This window comes from Suncus etruscus, chromosome 18 (assembly GCF_024139225.1).
Source record: "Suncus etruscus isolate mSunEtr1 chromosome 18, mSunEtr1.pri.cur, whole genome shotgun sequence".
NCBI classification, from domain to species: domain Eukaryota; kingdom Metazoa; phylum Chordata; class Mammalia; order Eulipotyphla; family Soricidae; genus Suncus; species Suncus etruscus.
The window spans coordinates 45,257,972-45,278,913 of record NC_064865.1 but is presented as its reverse complement, the minus strand read 5'-3'; the positions used below and the strand labels follow the sequence as shown (position 1 = coordinate 45,278,913).

Below are 20,942 nucleotides of genomic sequence, written 5' to 3'. Positions count from 1 at the left end.
TGACAGGCAGTCAAAGCTCTGATAGCAGCTGTCCAGGATAGGAGTTTATTGCATGCCACACACTATGTAGTATATGGTAGTGAAAAAAACTGGGTTCTTGCTGTCAAGATGTTGTCATTCTAGTGGGAAACTCTGACACACACACACACACACACATGCGCGCATGCGCGCACACACACACACACACACACGCACACACACACAAATGGGCTCTGATTGCATATATTATGCAGCTAACTTACCCTGCAAAATAGTTTTAACATTCAAAAGTGCAGAAAATTGGTGAGTGGACAATTTTGTAGTGCCCGGTACATAGAAATACAGTATATGCACAGGCAATGGAACGTTTTCATCTAGATTCGATACACTTTCTCAGTCTTTAAGAAAAAAAAAGATAGTGGATTTTGATCATAAAACTGATTAAATGTTTGAAAATGTTTATTTGAATACCCCTAATCTTCCACTAGAGGGCAGTCTAATCCTGTTGCTTAGTGGAGGTTGAAGCTGCCAGGAGCTTGTCTTCATTTTCTCTCTGGCTGGGCTTATTGTCTATGAACTACTTTAAAAGACTACTACTTTCTTTTAGTACAAAAGAGCCTCTTAATTCTTCTGTAGCAGCATGGTAAGTGAAAAACAGCCATTTACCAAGCGTGTAGCTTTTGGTCTGACCTCACCCGATAAATTCTTTTGCCTTCCTCTCTTAAGAATTTAAGGGAAGATCTCATGAAGGGGAGTGTGGGAGAACTAGCAAAGCTTTCAGTGTTTCATAAAAAAGTTTTCTTATTGTCTAGATGACTACCGAAAATTCAAGTTCTTCCCAGAGGCAGATTAATTCATTATTTCCTCTGGTGTGTCCTCGTTGGTTCTCAATGGCTTGAGTTAATGTACTTTTTCAAGTTCCTGTTGCCATATTGCTATTACCTATTACCTAATTACATAAAAGAGTAAAGGAAACATTTGATGAATCTTGCAGTTTTTCAGTACCTGGCCTGTCTGTTAACTATAGCTTTGCTGCCAAGGGGGGCTTCTTTGTTCCTTGAAGCTAATTATTTGGGGGGAAGCACTCATTAAGTATGAAGTAATTAATTTGAGCGCGCGCCCCCCCCCCCCATTTTTGGTATATGAGTAGTTACACTGCAGATATAGCTGGAACAAATGGCACAAAAGAAAATTCCAGACAGAATCACCCTTCCTTCGGGACAGGCTTCTCGCAAAGATTTGTGAAGCGCTTTCCCGCACAGCTGTTAGGCATTCCCAGATGGCTTTTCACAATAAAATTCTACCTATCTTTTTCGCTGATCTCTAAATGAGACATATGCTGTTGTTAAAGGGAGCAAAATGGTGAGGTTTGAGCCTCTTGTAACGGTATATTAGTATGCATGGAGGTCGCGTAATGTGACACGGACGTAAATTCATACGATCTATGATTGGTTTCTAAACTACTATATCGATGCAAACTCACTTTATAATAGAAATGGAACTGGTTGTGACAGAAATCAAGTTTCTGCCCACTTAAAATTAAAGTTAACAGCTTTAGAAGAAAGACCCTGTACATGTTTATATTTATTCTTTGGAGATTATATTGGGGGTGAAGGTTAAGTCATCCCTGACTGTGCCCAGCTCTGTTCCTAGCTCCTTTCTTTGCTCCTGGTGTCAGGGATCAAACCAGGGTTGACTACATGCAAAACAAGTGCCCGATTCCTTTAATATCTATCTATCATCTATCTATCTATCTATCTATCTATCTATCTATCTATCTGTCTGTCTGTCTGTCTGTCTGTCTGTCTGTCTGTCTGTCTGTCTATCTATCTATCTAGTCCTGAAGATATATGAAGTTTTTAAAATAAAAGTGCAGAAAGTCTGTGTCAGTATAATTTTTTAGATTTTATTACTTAATTTAGCCTGTTAAGAGTTAAAATGGAAAATTTCTGGGGCTTTGTAGCTCTAAGTTACTGGTTGGACACCCCAATAATAAAGTCCCTTTGTGTTAGTCAGTGTTTTTTCGTCTCTGCCCATATTTATCCTTTGGCAAAGTGCAGCCTCTCTTTACTATGTGAAGTAGATGAGTAAGAATCAGAGATTTGCTTTCTTGATTATTATTTATGTTTTAAATATTTTAACATGTTTTCCAGATAAATTACTATTAAATGAATTCAACACATAAATATTAGAGGCAGAAAGTAAAGATAGGCTCTTTACCCTTGAAATACCTATTTATCCTTCAAACAGATGAGAGCAACAAAGAGCTGTAATTTGCCAGTCAGGTCCTGTGGCAAGGGCCAATTGTCAGTGGTGCACTGATAGAGAGATCTCAGCACAGAGGGGAGAGATCTCAGCACAGGGGGAGAGATCTTAGTACAGAGGGAGAGAATTCTGAGGAAAAGGTAGATCTCTCTGTCTCTCCTCTTTGTCTCTGTCTCTGTCTCTCTTTCTCTCTCTGTCTCTCTATTTTTCTCCTCTCTCCTTTCTCTTCTTTCATGCTCCTAACATGGAAAGCTCTGGCAGGATCTCAAATAGGGATATCTAGTGGCTAGTGGAAGCCAGCGAAGACATTTCGGAAACACTCCTTTTGGAATGATCATTGGAAAGTAGGAACAAGGTTAGAAAAGTTGGTTATAGGTCCTGAATGCTAAGTTGGGACTTAAACTGGATCTAAAAAAGTGCTCAGGAGCCTGTGGAACTTGTTGTTTTTATCTTTATGACGATATGGCAGGGTCCCATATTTGGTTCAGAGGCCCAGTGGTGGGGGTGGGTTTAAACTTGGTACTGGAGTTGCATCCAGGTGCACCTGGGTCCTACCTGTGAAGGCCAGTGCCATGATCCAAACTCTGTGGTGTATTACATGTGCAGTTCAAGGTCCCCTACCACTGCTTCATGTCCCCAAACCACTTTGGAACTTTTTTTTAATGGAGGAACAAAAATGTGAATTTAGTGGAAGCAAGAACATGAGCTCTTAGTTTTTGAAGCATTTGAGGTATAGATTTGCCTTCAGCACAGAGTAAGACATTGTGACCTGATCAGGGGGATATTTGATATCTCTGTCATCACTCTCTTCTCTCTTTCTCTCTTTCACCTCTCCTCTCTCACTCTTCTCCCTCTTTCTCCTCTCTCACTTCTCTTTTTTCTCTCTCTCTCTCTCTCACATAATAGTTTCAGGTTGGTACTAAATCCTTCATGTTTTCACCTGGTCCCCACTTTATTAACAGAGGAATGAAATAGGGGAGCAAGTTCAATTTGTCTCTAGCCTGGAATTTCGCCCTGTGAGAAATTAATTGGCTTGCCTAGGGATCGACTTCATTTAAGTTCCCGGCCTCATTAACTTCTTCGTCAGCCAGCAGAGCTAGACTAAATGGAAATTGCCATCTGTTCCAATAAAAGTTAAAAAGGTAAAAAGAACGTATATAGTCATTGTCTTGTTTTTATATATATATTTTTTAAAAAGCCATTTGAGAGTTGATCTTCCCTTCTGAGAGAATCTTAAGTTGAAGACCGTGACCCTCACTGCGACTCACAGGGAAATAAATTTGCCCTGCAAAGAAATGAATATTTTTGTATTTTGACTTATTAGACCCATAGGTTGTGTTTACAGCATGGTCAGTATTGATCCACAGGATTATTCATTTAAAATTCTCTTATGACACCTAACTATACATTTTTTGTTCTCTCAAGTTTTTTGTGGTTTGGTTGGGAGTGACACCTGGTAGTGTTAAGAAATTATTCCTGGCAGGCTCAGGAGACCATACCTGGTGCCTGTGATTGAGTTTTGATCATCCATGGACAAGGCCAATACCCTTTCTCAACCCAGGCCCTCACCAGAAGTGTTTGTAGCCGAAATTAGTTCCTGAAAACTCTTTCAGTAGCTACTGTTTTGGGGAAGGGGGCCCACCCCAGAGATTACTCCTGGCTATGTGCTCAGAAATCGCTCCTACTCAGGGACCATATGGGATGCCATGAGATCGAACCAAATGCCCTACCGCTGTGCTATTGCTCCAGCCCCAGTAGCCACTTTGTTTTATATGCTTCCCCCTACTGAAGTCTTTGGCAGTTTTGTGGAACATATATTGGTGACCCTCTTCTTGTAGGTGAGGCGTTTCCTCTCACCTGCAGGGGCAAGGGTGGGGAGTCTCCAGGCTTGCACTTGTCAGTCCCCCTCCCCCCCAAAGCAGTGCCTTACAGTTCAAGAGGAATACCCTGGCTCTGTTTGAAAGTTAGTATCCTCATTCTTATCACTAAGCAAAGTGAAGTAGCCTCTTAACAAGCCTGTTAGCTGTGATAATGTAAGACACTGTCACACTGGTAATAATAGAGTGAGTTGAGTGTCTCTTCTTTGGGACCAATCTGACTAGCTAGTTCCCTGACTGAATGACCAGTTCTTTTCATCTTTCTATTTAATCCCCCAAAACCCTAAATAGCAATTAATATAAAGATATATATATATTTGACTTTTCTCCCATCTAAACTATATACATCAATTTTGCATTTTATTTTTAATATTATCTTTATTTAAGCACCTTGATTACAAACATGATTGTAATTGGGTTTCATTCATAAAAAGAACTCCCTCCTTCACCTGTACTGTTAACATTCCCATAACCAACGTCCCCAATCTCCCTCCTCCTCCTCCCCCTGCCTGTATTCGAGACAGGCATTCTGCTTCTTTCACTCATTCACATTGTCACTATAGTTGTCTCTCTAGCTGCACTCACCACTCTGTGGTGAGCTTCATTCATATTGTGAGCCAGACCTTCCAGCCCTCATCTCTGTTGTCTCTGGGCATTATTACAAAAACGTCTTATATTTTGCCCCACAACAGGGCAGGCAGGGGCTTTCAGGCCTGGAAATGTTTTAAAATTTTGACATTTTAAAACTCTTATACTTCTTCATTAAGTTTTAGACTTTGCCAGTTGTCTGATTTCCATAATCAGATATACTGATTGTTTTAGGTGACCTAGAGAGTGATTCATAACTGTTATGAATATATAATTAACAGCCTTTTCCAGACTCATGTAGTAGGTGCATTGTTATATCAATGTGATTAATGTCTTGTTTTGTTTTGGGGACATACTTGGCAGTACTCAGGGCTTACTCTTGGCTCCGTGCTCAAGGGTCACTCCTAGTGTGCTCTGGGAAATGACCCTAAGGAGTGCCAACAGTCAAGCCTAGGTTGGCCGTGTGCAAGGCAAGCATCCTACCCACTGTATTATTGCTCCAGCCCATGATTAACGTCTCTGAACTACAGGGCTAGGCAACCTGGAGTTACTGTATTTTTCTTTTCAGTAAAATTTCATTTTACGGGCCCGGAGAGATAGCACAGTGGCGTTTGCCTTGCAAGCAGCCAATCCAGGACCAAAGGTGGTTGGTTCGAATCCCGGTGCCCCATATGGTCCCCTGTGCCTGCCAGGAGCTATTTCTGAGCAGACAGCCAGGAGTAACCCCTGAGCGCCGCCGGGTGTGGCCCAAAAACCAAAAAAAATTTTTCATTTTTACTTCCCTCTTGTTCTACATTACTACATTCCAGCAGCAGTCCAGCACCAGCCATAAAGGGGGTCCTCCCCTTTAAATTGCTTTTCTCCTTGATTTTTTTTTCTGGTTTTTGGGCCACACCCGGAGATGCTCAGGGGTTACTCCTGGCTGTCTGCTCAGAAATAGCTCCTGGCAGGCACAGGGGACCATATGGGACACCGGGATTCGAACCAACCACCTGTGGTCCTGGATTGGCTGCTTGCAAGGCAAATGCCGCTATCTCTCCGGGCCCTTTCTCCTTGATTTTTACAAACCTTCTTTGGCTGTATCCTTTTGGACTGCTTAGCCCTTATCTTGTTTATCCTTTACCTTGTTCCTTGTACCTGCTCCTCAATCTGACCTTACCCTGGTCCCAAACCCAGCTCTCTTTCCTCTTTTTTTTTTTTTTTCCTCCTCTCTCTGCCCTTCTCCTAGCCCAGGGCTTTGTCACAGGCCCCTGGGCTCCTCTAATTAAAAAGGCTTGAAGTGTCTTCTCAGAGTCTTGCCTGCCAGTTCCCCGAAGACGGTGGTAGCATAGGATCCTCTCTGGCAGTTGACAACCAAATATTGCCTCCCCCCTCCCCATCCATGGTGTTCAGTTCTAGTCAATACCAGCTAGATTGAGGGAGTTTTTGTTGTTGTTGTTGTTGTTGTTTTCATAAACACAGCCATCAGTCAAGTTAAAATATAGGAAATTTATAAAAAGGCCAATATTTCTTTATTTCAGAAATGCATGGATTCAAAACAAAGATGATTCAAAAATAGGTCAAAAGTTGCAGCTTAATACACCAAAATGGCAAGATGGTTCAGAGCATGGACATTAGGGGCATTACTGTGGGATCTTAACTTGGTCCTCTGAAAGCTAGTTCGAAAAATCAGTTGCTAATGGTGTCCCCTGATCTGTAATTGAGTTGTAGCCCTTTAGTGGAGCCACAACTGGTCAGCTATGCAGCTGCCCCTTCCCCACAACAGGGCTGGAGCTTCCAGGCCTGAGAGTCAGAGCTTTGGCTCAGCCCTCCTGCTCCTTCTCATCCTCCTCAGAGGCCACTTCTTCACGTTCATGCCTTGTCATGGCCTCCCGCCTAGTGCTGCCAGCTGTGTAGTCAAACCCTCCCTCCTCTCTTCCCCTAATTCTCTGCCTTCTCATCTTGCATCCCAGTCTCTGGCTCCAAATGTTCACAATCTGGACGTGCTGCTGTGCGAGTTCTGAAGTCTCTGCCTTGTAAACTATCTTTGGTGTCAAGAAAACAACCCTTCCTTGTCCCCCGCCGTGAAGTTTACTTAGCACCCTGGCAGTGGAAAACTATGAGGGACACAGGTTTGATGGCTGACTTCCTTTTACGAGCGAGGGGACAAAGGCACTCAATTGATTTCTCCACTGAAATGAATAACTTGCCTAGCCAACCTCTCTGTTCCTGGAAAGCTGCAGTGCTCTGTGACCTCCAGTTGGGTCAACAGCAAAAGACCCAGTGGGCTGACTTAGTCTCTTTCCTGCCCACTGTTAACTGTGCAGTGATTTGTGTGTAGTAAGAGTTTGTGTCTGGCTGCAGGGCACTGGAGATATATGCATCTGCTGTGCTGAGGCAAACAAATGCTGATTTAAAACCTCAAATATTAAGTTACATTCAGGATAATTTGTGTTGCTCTAGTTTGCTGTGTTCTCATTATTTCACAATTGATCGTTCACACATTAGGAAATCACATTAGATTAGGCAAGGTACTGGGGTTCTTCAGCTCAGTTAATAGCATGGTTTTGGAAAATCGCACCTTGAATATATTTGAGGGGCTGGAGAGATAGCACAGCGTGTTTGCCTTGCAAGCATCTGATCTAGGACCTAAGGTGGTTGGTTCGAATCCTATTTCTGAGCAGATAGCCAGGAGTAACCCCTGAGCACCACCGGGTGTGGCCCAAAAACAAAAACAAAACAAAAAAAACCCAAAAATATTTGTGATACTTTTTTTTTGGGGGGGGGCCACACCCGGTGACGCTCTGGGGTTACTCCGGGCTATGCGCTCAGAAGTCGCTTCTGGCTTGGGGGACCTTACAGGACTCGGGGAGATAGAACCATGGTCCTCCAAGGCTAGCGCAGGCAAGGCAGACACCTTACCTCTAGCGCCACTGCCCGACCCCCCCAAAACCCAAAAATATATGAAATATAAAGCTATACTCAAAAAAACCATTTGTAACTGTTTTTCGTGTTTCTTTTTTTTTAAAACTTGATTGATTGATTTTTAGGCCACACCCAGCAGCATTCAGAGGTTACTCCTGCCTCTGTGCTCAGAAATCGCTCCTGGCATTCTTAGGGAACCATATGGGATGCTAGGAATCAAACCAGGTCCCTCCCAGGTAGGCCACTTACAAGGCGAACACCCTACCACTGTGCTGTCTCTCCGGCCCCTGTTTCTCATGTTTCACTTAGTATGCTTTTCATGTATTTGGTTTCAAGAAAGCTTCGTAAAGACTATTGGGAGTGGGGAGTGGAGCTATAGCACAATGGGTAGGGCATTTGCCTTGCATGTGGCTGACCTGAGTTCGATCCCTGGCATCCCATATGGTCCCTGAGCCTGCCAGGCGTGATTTCTGAGTGCAGAGCCAGGAGTGACCCTGAACAGCATTGAATGTGGCCCAGAAACAAAACAAAACAAAGACTATAAGGGGCTGGAGAGATAGTATAGTGGATAAGGTAATTGCATTGTATGTAGCTGACCTGGGTTTTGATCCCTAAGCAAGGATCCAGGAGTAAGCTCTGATCACAGCCATATTATCTATGGCTGAAGAGATAATAAAGGGGTTAAGGTGCAGCCTTGCATGAGGTCAACCCTGGTTTGATCCCTTGCACCACAAGATCCCCTGAGCACCGCTGAGGCCCCCAAATGCTTCGTTACTAATCCATGGACCCAAATATTGAACTTGATTGTCTGAGAATTGTCAGGAGGGACTCCTGGGCCCTCTGAGGTCCATTTTTGAACTCCTTTCTCCCCAAAGAACATTAAATAAATGCAAAAGAACAGGTTTCCCCCCCTAATTTTTACTAAAAACATCATGATTTACTGGACTGTGGTTGGTACTAGCTGAGCCTTCCATGTTGCTGCTTAAGCCCACTGAGCTCGGTAGAGTCCCATGTAACTTTCCATCAGATTTCCTGTGATACTACTGGATTGACATTACTATAAAATATTGAGGTGTCTCAGGACCATGTGCAACCTTGTGATTCAGGGCTTATAGATTTAAAACAAACTTGTAGGGTTTGGAAGTTTGATTAGGTTAAGTGACAGAACTGGGCCGTTGGAGAGTGTAGGGAGTGGCACTCAACAGTTGTAGTTCATGCAGAAAAGGGTGTGTGTCGCCCATTTGAGAAGACCACAGAGGTACCAACCAGGTCCTGACTACCTGTAAAGTACTGCCAGTCTTTACTTTCTTTTGTAGCTCGGAGGAGGAACTGGGCAGTGATCAGAGTGTGTGTATGTGTGTGTGTGTGTGTGTGTGTTAAAGAACAGTTTGAATATCGAACTTTTGGACTCTTCTGTATATGATCAGAGATTCTGATGTCTATTTCTTCTTTTCCCTTGATATGCTTTCAGCTAATTTAGAAGCTAGTTTTGAGGAGATCGAAAACGACTTGTTAAATCTAGAGGATCTGTGTGGCCAGTGTGAGTTGGAAAGATACAAGCACTTGCAGGCCCACCAGCTGGAAAATTACAAGAAAAATAAGAGGTAAGTTTGGCACATGGGGTGCAACAGTCACTTGTCAGCCCTACAGCCTGACATCGTATTGTTAGATGCACTCCTTTACGAGTTTGGGCTGATAAAACACAAAGGTTTCATTAGACATGTCCTGTTTATTAAGAGGCTTTCCAGAACAGGATCTGGGACGGGTGGGGAGGGCTGGCCAGCTGGTGCCAATTTTTAGAGGTGAGTTCTGAAAAGGAGAAAAGGCGGAAGGAAGGAAACAGTGTGCTAAGCAGAGTCTTCCCAGGAAGGAGGAGCTCCGGCCTCAGTTTCTTCCCCTGACAAATGTCTGAGAAGCTTTGTCCCCTCTCTTCCTCTAGTAGGAAGAAGAGAGCCAAGGCAGAGGAAAGGGGCAAGCAGGCTGGAGTCTCATCTTTCTCACACACCTATAGTGAGGGTGATAAGGAGTTGCCAAAATCCTCATCGTCTATTGCAGGATGTGCTCTGTAAGAAGAGTTAGAATAATGGCCGCTCCTTAGACTCCAGTGGATGGAAATGAGAGAAAAGACTCAAGGTTACACAGGCTGAGCTGCTGTTTCAACTCAGCTCTGGAGTCATCCTGGGATGGATTGGAAGGTGGAGTCCAGAGTCTTTGGGGACGTCCAGGTGTCCTGAATGAATGAATGAGACTGTCACGTGAGCTAGGCAGAGCTGGAAATGGAGCTCCGGGGTTACTGATAGAAGGAAGAAAACAAAAATCATGGGATTGGAGTCTGGCTGGGCCTGAAGACTAGATTACATGAGAGAGGAGCCACCCCAAGACTGGGCTGTTGATTTTACGGTGTGTGGCTGATGTGTGACCTGTGTCTCAGATGGGGTAGCAGGAAGAGTGTTTTGCGATTGAGAACTGGAAATACTGGGCTACTGACTTGCAAGAGGCTGTAAAGTGATCCTAGGGTCTGGAGAGGTAATTCAAGTCATGGAGCACTTGCCTAGCCTGAGTGAGGCCCTGAGTTTGGTTCCAGAACCACATAGCCCCCTGAAATTTTCCAGGTAGGCCTGAATGCAGCAATAAGACACCTAAGGACTGCTGGCTGTGGCCCCTATAAAAATGATCACATTCAGGAGCCTGAGGGACTTAGGTCAGTAGGGAAGGCATTTGTCAAGCAGGCAGCTGACCTGGGTTTGATCCCCAACATCCCCCATGGCCTCTTGAACCTTCGAGGAATAGCTCCTGAATTCAGAGCTAGGAGTAACACTCTGAGCATTGCCTAGTGTGGCCCCCACAAAAAAACTTATCACATTCAAGTACTGGGGTTGAGATGAAAACTGGGTGTTCTGAAATTATCAGACTCACGTGGGGGAAAATGTGTGATATGTCAGGCTCCTACATTCCATTACAATCAAGTCAATTCCAGAGTTCAGCTCAGTGCTCTTGCTTTATTTTAGGCAATGTATCAGGTTTGATATGGACAGGGAAAAGGAATTAGGTTGTCAACAGATTTTACTTGACACAGTGCCCCTAGATTATTCCTGACTCTACACTCAGGAATTACTCTTGGCGGACTCAGGGGATTTTATGGGATACCAGGGACCGAACCTGTGTTGGCTGGTGCAGGGCAAGTACTCTACCTGCTGTACTATTTCTCTGGCTCACGTACACAAAAACATGTTAATGAGGTTTTGTTTTTGTTTTTGTTTTTTATTTTGTTTTTTTTTTTTTTGGTTTTTGGGTCACACCCAATAGCGCTCAGGGGTTACTCCTGGCTCCACGCTCAGAAATCGCTTCTGGCAGGCTCGGGAGACCATATGGGATGCCGGGAAAGGCAAACGCCTTACCTCCATGCTATCTCTCCGGCCCCTAGTGAGTTTCTTTTTGGTAATTTTATATCAATTTCTTTTTTTTGGGGGGGGGGTTTGGTTTTTTGGGCCACACCCGGCGTTGCTCAGGGGTTACTCCTGGCTGTCTGCTCAGAAATAGCTCCTGGCAGGCACGGGGGACCATATGGGACACCGGAATTCGAACCAACCACCTTTGGTCCTGGATTGGCTGCTTGCAAGGCAAACACCGCTGTGCTATCTCTCCAGGCCCTTTCTGACATTGCTGTTGAACAATACCTTGGTAATGGTAAAATGTCACAGAGTGTAGCAGTGGTCCTCAAACTATGGCCTGCGGGCCACATATTGTATTTGTATCTTATTGCAAAATAAGATATATGCAGTGTGCATAAGAATTCGTTCATAAGTTTTGTTTTTACTATAGTCAGACCCTCCAATGGTCTGAGGGACAGTGAACTGGCCCCCTGTTTAAAAAGTTTGAGGACCCCTGGAGATGTAGCCAGAAGATAAGTATTCATACAGAAGTCCAAATTGCCAGGTAGTTCAGAAGAAAAGTTAGTCATACAGGTCTAACACACAGATCCCTAGGTAGGATTTTGTGACAACTACTAAATATATATTTGATCTATTCAGAGTAATTAATATTGGACAAGAAATTTAGCTAAGTAGTAGAGCCATGTGCTTTGCACATATAAAACCTTGGGTTCAATTCCTGCACCACCACCACTAACATCAAATAATAATAATAATAATACTTATATATGAATTAAAGTAAATAATTTAGAACCATGTATATGGATTTGTCTAGCTAGCATTTAGAAGAATAGTTTGGATGGGTTTACAGTTAGATTTGGAAGTTAAGAATTATAATTAAGAATTAATAGATTTGGAAATGGAGAGGAAATTGGCAATAAATGTGTGATTATGAAAGAGGAATAAATTTAGTTAATTATATGGACTTTAAGACTTTGAGAAAAACACTGGGTAAAGCGATGGCAGGATTCTGCTGTTCAGGCAGCCATCAGGAACAATGAAAACAGAAAGCCAGGGCTGGAGAGACAGGACAGCAGTAGAGAGTTTGTCTTGCATGCAGCCAATTCAGGATGGACAGTGGTTCGAATTTCGGCATCCCATATGGTCCCCCGTGCCTATCAGGAGCAGTTTTTGAGCACAGACTAGGAGTAACCCCTGAGCGATGCCAGATGTGACCCCAAAACCAAAAACAAACAAACCCCACAAAGCCCCTGAATCATGAACAGATCAGATCTGGGGGAAGAAGTAGAATTAACACAACGATGCCAATGCATTCACCGTTGGTTTCCACTTGAATGTGGTTCAGTTAGCACAAATTGCAGCACAAGCATCAAAGTGTTTGAAAGAAACGTAAGATAAGGGAACACTTCCCTTGAAGCAGTTGACCCAGGTTTAACCCTCAAGAGTCACTTGTGGTCTCCAAGTCCCACCAGGAGTGACTCCTGAGCACAGAGCCAGGAATCAGCCCTAAGCACCACCACCAGGTGTGACTCCAAAAACCAGAAAGGAATAAAAATCTTTTTATTAGTGTGTGTGTTGGGGGGGGGTGTATATGGGGAGACTGGTGGTAATACCTGGTGGTGCTCAGGGGCTTCTTTTCTGACTTCATGCCACAAATCAAGCCCAGGGCATGCGCTGCGGCCTGTTGAGCTTTCTCTCTGGCCTGGAAATAGAGAATCTTAACCTCATAAAATTTCCATCTTCCTAGGACTGCCGTAACATCCTAGGAATGCTTACTGGACTCCTTTCATCATAGCTAGAGTTTTTTAAAAAAAAATCACACATAATTGTCAATTTAAAGTCCTTTCCAATTTCCAAACTCTGGAGCTTTTGTCTTCCGCTTTCGCGTGCAAGAACAACATCAGAATTCTCTGAAAATAGCCTGAAGAACAGTGTGATTTCAGCGATGCTGTGTAATTATAAATGACTCATAACTTTAACAGTTTTCTTGTTGGACTTGAAATATATTTAGGGCATACAAAACTCTTGGAACACTTCTTTTTTCTTTTCTTTTTTTTTTTTTTTTTTTTTTTGCTGATTCACTTTGCATTTCCCTTGTTCGCTTTCTGCATTTTGGCTCTTGTTTTGGGGGCAGAACACTTGACTTGTTCCCAGGCCTGTCCTACGATGCCAAGAACTGAACCCAGGCCTCCTGCCACTTTAGCCCATCTTCCCCACCCTGAGACATTGATGTTTGTCCTCTTAGCTGAAGAGAACTCTGCTTCTGTTGAGGAGACAAATTACTTAGACATATTTGGAGAAAGGAATCATTCATTTCTGTGCCTTTTATTTTTGTATGTCCATTATATTGAATACTCAGGAGCTAGACTTTTGATTTTTGTTGTCATCTTTTAGTTATAGATGGGTTAGTGACTGTGTTTAGAACATCTCGAAAACAAACTGTAACAGAGTTCATTGAGATATTTTGGCCTCTTTTCAGTTGTAGTTTGTGCTTTTTGAGAATAACCTGCCTTGACCCTCCACGATCCTGAACAGGTCCCTCTGGCTTATGCTTCTACTTAGAAGCTAGGAGTGGTGGCAGCCAGGCCAACCCTATAGGGGCTTTCTACAGAGTGAGAAGGATCAGGAACCAGCAGGCGAGTCCATAGGAGAGGGGTCGAAAGGCAGTTTCGGGCTTCAGAGATTGTGCAACAGGTTTCCTCAGGCACTAAAGGGAGAGAGGCTGGAACTTTCCCTCAGGCAGCGCCTTTACAAAACTGGAGTAGACTTTGGTTTCCTCCCAGGATGGAGTCAGAGGGATCAGATTTATCCTCCCACTTGATACCTCCCAAAACCAGACAAAATAAGTGACATAATGTTTCTTGTTTGTTTGTTTGTTTGGGGGCCACACCTGGCAGTACCCAGGGGTTACTCCTGGCTCTGCACTCAGTAATTAGTCCTGGCAGTGCTCAGGCCACCATGTGGGATGCCAGGGTTTGAACCCTGGTTAGCCGTGTTAAAGGCAAATGCTCTACCTACTGTGCTATCACTCTGGCCCCTTGATCTTTTTGTCTTTGCTTTGGGACCACACCCTGTGGTGCTCAGGGGTTACTTCTGGCTCTGTGCTCAGAAATTGCTCCCTGAAGGCTCTGGAGACCACATGGGATGCCCAGCATCGGAACCCGGGCCCATCCCTACTGCTGTGTTATCATTCCAGCCCTGTTTATTTTTTTCTTAAGATGTGGAACATTGGGTGAAGAGAAGTAACCTGATATAAAGCAAGTGAGGTGAATGCCCCCAGTTTCTATCTTGATAATGTAGGAAGGACTTGACTGACTTGAGCTGAAGGTCCGGGAAGCCCAAGGCAACTAGAATGTACCTAACAGCAGAGAGAAAGAGAGACAGAGAGAGATGAAGAGAAAAGACACAAATCCATGGAGGGTTCCGCTGAACTATCAGAGCACAGTGCCGAGGAAATGCTCCTGGTGTACAAGGTCTGCATGCAGCAGGCTGCCTGGGTTCGGTTCAGCAGCATGTATTCCCTGGGAGCACCCCCCCCATGCAGTGCTCGGGGAGTACCCCCTGATATACATAGTACATACTACTCACATGCCAAAAACCACACTTGCAGTTTCTCCAGGCACTGGGAAGTGCCCCGAGGATGGGCTGCCCTTGGTGGGGGTTCTGTTCACCCACGACTAAACCCTGCTCATGAAAGCAAACACCAGAAGGACCTCCCCACTTCCAGAGAAATTAACTGCCAAAACAAAGCTCTAGAATATTTGCAGAATAAAAATATAGCTTGCACCCAACAGAGGAGTTCATAATATATGGCATCTAATCAAAGGCAAATAAGAGATCATTGTGGAACCGGCCAATCACAATAAACTGGGGAACTGAGGTATTAGAATGAACATGCACAAAGGGCTCAAAAAAAAAAAAAAAGATAATTGGGAGCCAGAGCAGTGGTGCAGGCTGTAAGGCATCTGCCTTGCAAGTGCTAACCTAGGATGGACCACAGTTCAATCCCTGGCGTCCCATATGGTTCCCCAAGCCAGGAGCGATTTCTGAGCGCATAGCCAGAAGTAACCTCTGAGTGGCACCGGGTGTGGCCCAAAAACCAAACCAAACAAACAAAAAAAGATAATCACTCATTGAAAATTATTGTAATTATTCTTTTTTATTTTGGGGGTCACACCCGGTGGCACTCAGGGGTTACTCGTGGCTCTGCGCTCAGAAATCACTCATGGCGGCAGGCTTGAGGGACCATATGGGATGCCAGGATATGAACTGGAGTCCATCCTGTGTTGGCTGTGTGCAAGGCAAGTGCCTTACTGCTGTGCTATTGCTTCAGCCCCTATTGTAATTATTCTGTAAGTCAGAGAAAATCACTTAGAGACATGGAAGGCATCAAAAGGGGGAGAAACTCATTTCAACCCCCTGATTTTTCCCTTGACTTCATGCCTCTGTTAGATTCTAGACCTCAGATGTTTGCCAGGTAATTAGTTGGTAGCAAGTCACTGTTTCTTTCAATGCAGTAACCAGGATGTGATAGGACAACCGTTTCTTGGTGCAGGGTGAATCTGTTGGCTTCACAAAAATCTGATCGCATCTTACACTTAAAAAGCATTTAGAGATAGCACAGTGGTGGGGCGTTTGCCTTGCATACAGAAGGATGGTGGTTCGAATCTTGGCATCCCATATGGTCCCCCAAGCCTTCCAGGAGTGATTTCTGAGCACTTCCCGGGTGTGACCCAAAAAACAACAACAAAAAATTTATTCCAGGCTGGGGTGGTAGCATAGCGGTAGGGTGCTTGCCTTGAATATGGTTGATCCAGGATCCCTAGCATCCTATATGGTTCCCTGAGCCAGGAGCAATTTCTGAGCGCAGAACCAGGAGTAACCCCTGAGCACCACCATTGGATGTGGCCCCCCAAAAACCACCACCAGCAACAAAACATGTATTCCCTCTCACTCTCTTCCCTGAATTGTGTTGACTGGGGCTGGCACACTACCTGGCTGTAAATGCACACACATATTTTTTGCCTCATTTGGGAACCACACCTGGCAGTTGCCCCAGGCTTATTTCAGGCTCTCTCCGGTCAGGGTTCGTTCCTAGGGGGGATGCTCAGGGGACAGTATGTGGTGGCAGAGATTGAACCTGCACCTCTCACCTGCACAGCAGGCACTTAAGTCTCTGAGCTGTCTTCCTGGCCTCACTTGCATGAACTCTTGTTTGTTTCCTTCTGTTTGGGGGCCACACCTGCAAGTCTCATGATTCACTCATGGCTGTGCTTAAGGGACTATACACAGTGCTCGGGGTCCATCCGGGGTATATACATGCAAGGCAAGGACTTAATCCCTGTACTATATGTAGCTCCTTCTCCATTTCCTTTTAGTTCCTTTTTGCTATGTTGCTTGCTCTGGGGGTAAAACCCAGGGGTGACATGTCCTGGCCATGGCTCCCCACACATCTTTTTTTGGTTTTAGTTTTTGTCTTAAGTAAAATAGAGGAATATGGGGGTAGAGGAGAGGAGAAAGAAAGGAGAAAGAACCTGAGCTGCTTCTGAGGGGAAATGCCAGATGTGCCAGATGTGGGCTAATCTCCAAGTGAGAAGGTGCCATCTCTCACACCTCCCAAGTTACCGTCTCACCAGAGATCCAAGCCCTTATTGTGGTGTTTTCCATAACAGGCTTTGGTGACTGGAAGTGACTGGTGTTGCCTCAACCTCCCCACTCGGCCCATCCTGAACAGGAACTTTTGAGCCTGACTCTGTGCAAGGCTGGCTCTCTTTGCTGGCCTTCCTCTGGGCCCACGTCTTAAATGTTCTTTTTAAATAAAACCCACGCTAAAGAATTGGCAAGGAACCCAACAAAAAATTCTTCCTCTACAGTGTCTCTTAGAATAAATCTCGACAGATTCAGACTTTCCATGCAATCATGAGAACAGATGTAGTCAGGCTAGTTAACAGGTTATTAAATCCTTGGGCTGACAGTAAATATATTTTCGGACCGATAAATTTAAGTTTTCCAAGCCTTGTTTTGAACAGGCTGTTTGCCATTAGTATGAAAAACTCAGGTCCTGACTTCATTCTCTAAAAATGATAACCGTTTCTTGGACTGGAGAGATGTTGAAAGATGAAGGATCTTGCCATGTAGCTGCAATCATGAACCCCAATCACATCCCACCGCCCATAAGGTGCCTGAAGCCCTGTTAAGACTAATCCCTGAGCACAGAGCCAGAAGTGAATGAGTTCTGAGCATAACCAGGTGTGGCCCAATCACAGGCAAAAGTAATAAATATTTCTCTAGTTGGCTAATGTTGTTCTTGCCCTGCACTTTGCCTCCCTCTTGTTTACTGATGTGCATAAATAACTGGAGTTTATGAAGGTTTTTGCTTTTAACATGGACAGTAATAATCTAAAGGAAAAATTTGAAGCTGGTAGCAGATAATAATAGATCTTGAGAAAACTTTACTAAAATTCAGCAAGTTTTAATCATAATTATCTCTTTTTAAATAAAAGAAAAGGTAAGAATTTTTCTGAAGATAGATAAATTCTAGTTTTCATTATAATTTAACTTAGTCCACAATAACTTTCAGTCTTGTGTAATTAGCTTATTAAATTTGGAATACCGTTTTAAATCTTATGTGCCCCGGGGATCATTTTGAAGTTGTTCTATTTTCTCATGAAATACTGGTATAGTTCTTTTCTTCAGAAATGCTTTTAGAAAGATGTAATCTGCCAGTTATTTTAGTATTCAGATGAGCATTGGCTAGAATTATGGTACAACCCTTTTCTTTTTCTTTCTTTCTTTCTTTCTTTCTTTCTTTCTTTCTTTCTTTCTTTCTTTCTTTCTTTCTTTCTTTCTTTCTTTCTTTCTTTCTTTCTTTCTTTCTTTCTTTCTTTCTTTCTTTCTTTCTTTCTTTCTTTCTTTCTTTCTTTCTTTCTTTCTTTCTCTCTTTCTCTCTCTCTCTCTCTCTCTCTTTCTTTCTTTCTTCCTTCCATCCTTCCATCCTCCCTCCCTCCCTCCCTCCCTCCCTCCCTCCCTCCCTCCCTCCCTCCCTCCCTCCCTCTCCTCCCTCTCTCTCTCTCTCTCTCTCTCTTTCTTTCTTTCTTTCTTTCTTTCTTTCTTTCTTTCTTTCTTTCTTTCTTTCTTTCTTTCTTTCTTTCTTTCTTTCTTTCTTTCTTTCTTTCTTTCTTTCTTTCTTTCTTTCTTTCTATCTCTTCCCCTCCATCTCCCTCCCCTCCTTCCCCCTCCCTCCCCCTCCCTCCCCTCCCTCCCCCTCCCTCCCCCATCTCCCTCCCTCCCTCCCTCCCCCTCCCTCCTCTCCCTCCCTCCCTCTCTCCCCCCTCCCTCTCTCCCCCCTCCCTCTCTCCCTCCCTCTCTCCCTCCCTCCTTCCCTCCCTCCCTCCCTCCCTCCCTCCCTCCCTCCCTCCTTCTTCCTTCCTTCCTTCCTTCCTTCCTTCCTTCCTTCCTTCCTTCCTTCCTTCCTTCCTTCCTTCCTTCCTTCCTTCCTTCCTTCCTTCCTTCCTCCCTCCCTCCCTCCCTCCCTCCCTCCCTCCCTCCCTCCCTCCCTCCCTCCCTTCCTTCCTTCCTTCCTTCCTTCCTTCCTTACTTTCCTCTTCTCACTTTTCTGATGTTCTGGACTGGTCCTCACTAGAGATGGAATAGGCAAAGACTTAAGTACCACCGTCTGTTCTCTCATCTCTGTCAGCCCAATGTTTTTTAGTCTGTTCTTGCCTTTCTGCCTTCTCTGATCTTTTCCTACGTTCTAGCTCAGCCGAAATCATTGCAGCCTCAATGATAGTAATAATCTCCTAATTAATATTGTCTCCAGTCCATTTATTGTAGTATTAAGGTTCATTTTTGTTGTTGTCCAGAGGTGGAATTTGGACCACACCTAGAAGTGTCAGGGCTTACTCCTAGCTCTGCACTCAAGGATTATTCCCCGAAGTGCTCAGGGACTTCATATGTGGTGCCAGTGATAGAATTGGGTGTGGCTGTGTGTGAGACAAACACTAATTCTTTATAGTCTGTCAGAGTATTCACTTTTGGTTAAGATTTTTCACCATCATCAGGTGAAGGAATGCTAACCCTCCCCCAATTTCCTGCCTATATCACCTGGATGGTGAGACCCTCCCACAGCTGGGAGGGGTCTGTGGTAGTTAATGAAGGTGTTGGGGGGGGGGAGAGTGGCAGATACAGCAAGGGGACAGTGGTAGGTAGATGCAGCAAGGAAGCAGATTAGAGACACAGGTTGGATGTAGAGAGGCTGCTTAGCTTAGAGGCCATGTGAAGAATATGCACCTGGCGGTTAGGGTCTTGTAATAAAGCTGGATGTCTCCTGAAACTTTATGTGACTGCCTGTGGATCATTTCTTCCCAGTCACTCTGTACCTACAGGCCCACGGGCTTATGGGCTTGCAGGCAACAGGCTGGGCCAAGAAAGGCCTCATCATCCATCCATACTCCACACTAGGACTTCATAGTTAACATTTAATTCAACAAAGGAAGACATGATGATCACATATTAATTCTAGAATGACAGCATTTCTGAATACATGCAATGCACCAGAGTCATTGCTTAAAACAACCTTAGTTTCAATCAGCTCAGAGAAGCCTCAAAATGAGGATTTGCCACAAGAAAAAAATGATACTGGAGTTGGGGCCGGAGCAGTGGCACTAGCGGTAGGGCATTTGCCTTGCATGTACTAACTTAGGATGGACCGTGGTTTGATTCCCCAGCGTCCCATATGGTCCCCCCAGCCAGGAGCGATTTCTGAGCACATAGCCAGGAGTTACCCCCTGAGCATCAACGAGTGTGGCCCAAAAAGAAAAAAAAAATGATACTGGAGGAGATTAATTTGTGAGGAGTTTCAGAGCCAGAAAGTGGCAGACTGCCAGACTTGTGTTTTCTGACTTGAAAGTCTAATATATCCTTGTGTAGTCTCCACACACAGGCTACTAGGAAAGTATGGATCAAAGGGATTTGTCAAAAAGTCAGAAATGCAGTTGGGTGGGAGATCCTAATTACTAATGCTAAAATCGTTGAATTCTCTGAATAACTTTATAGTAAAACAGACTTTGCCCAATTAGCAGCTTGGACTAATGACTGTGCATTTCCAGTAATCAGAGAGTGAAGAGCAGGCCTGAGTTTGAATAGCACAAGTTGTCAAGGGCATGCTGGGGTTTTCTTTTTTCCAAACTGTTATTTTTTTTGAGGAGTCCTCCTTCCTGGTAATGATGCTTTTACACAGAACTCCGCCCACACCCGCCAGCAGAGTCTTGTGTGTCTCCACTACATTGTTCACACAAAAAAGATGATTTTCAGCTTTGTTTTCAGTAGTTTTCTAGAAAGAATGTGCTTCTACAGGGCTGAGTGGACCCAGATGTTGTCCCAATGTGTGGCCCTTACTCTTTAAGTTTCATGACCTGAGTGTGCAGTAGTGGCTTGGTAGTTTACGATGTGACTCTCTGGTTATTCCCTAGGAGGACAGATGACTTGGATAGGAAGTGGTTGGCTCATAAGCTGCATTGTGGATTGTAAAATCACTCCACCTTCCATATTTCCAGCCCCAGGTGAATGAGTCTGAGTCAGGGTCGTGCATGAAATAATCCAAACCAGGCTGAGGGTGAAACATATGTAGTCTGGTAATGTACCTCGTAGTGAGTGATGTCAGCTGTAGGAGAGACAGGTATAGAGTGAGACACAACTGTGGGGATATAAAGAAACATAGTAGGAGAATAACAAAGGCCAAAGCAACAGAACAAAAGCACAGATCTACAGAACCAACTTTACTATGGCAGTAAGAAGGGGTGAAACAGGGAGATGACTGTGGAGGTCAGGTGGGGGGGTGTCTGGACCCTGAGATAACGGTGGAAAGGAATGAGCTTTCTTGGTGGGGATTGTGGTATTGTGTTATAGTCACAAAACCCTCTCATTAACAGTATTGTAA

General features: G+C 44.2%; 1 protein-coding gene across 1 annotated transcript in view; it reads left to right on the top strand.

Moving 5' to 3' along the window:
• DTNBP1 (dystrobrevin binding protein 1) overlaps positions 1 to 20,942 on the top strand; it is a 133,987-nt gene that overhangs the window by 47,833 nt on the left and 65,212 nt on the right. Inside the window, exon 6 of the mRNA XM_049765272.1 lies at positions 9,085 to 9,217. Coding sequence (XP_049621229.1) covers positions 9,085 to 9,217 — 133 coding nt within the window. The remainder of the gene's footprint in view (positions 1 to 9,084; positions 9,218 to 20,942) is intronic.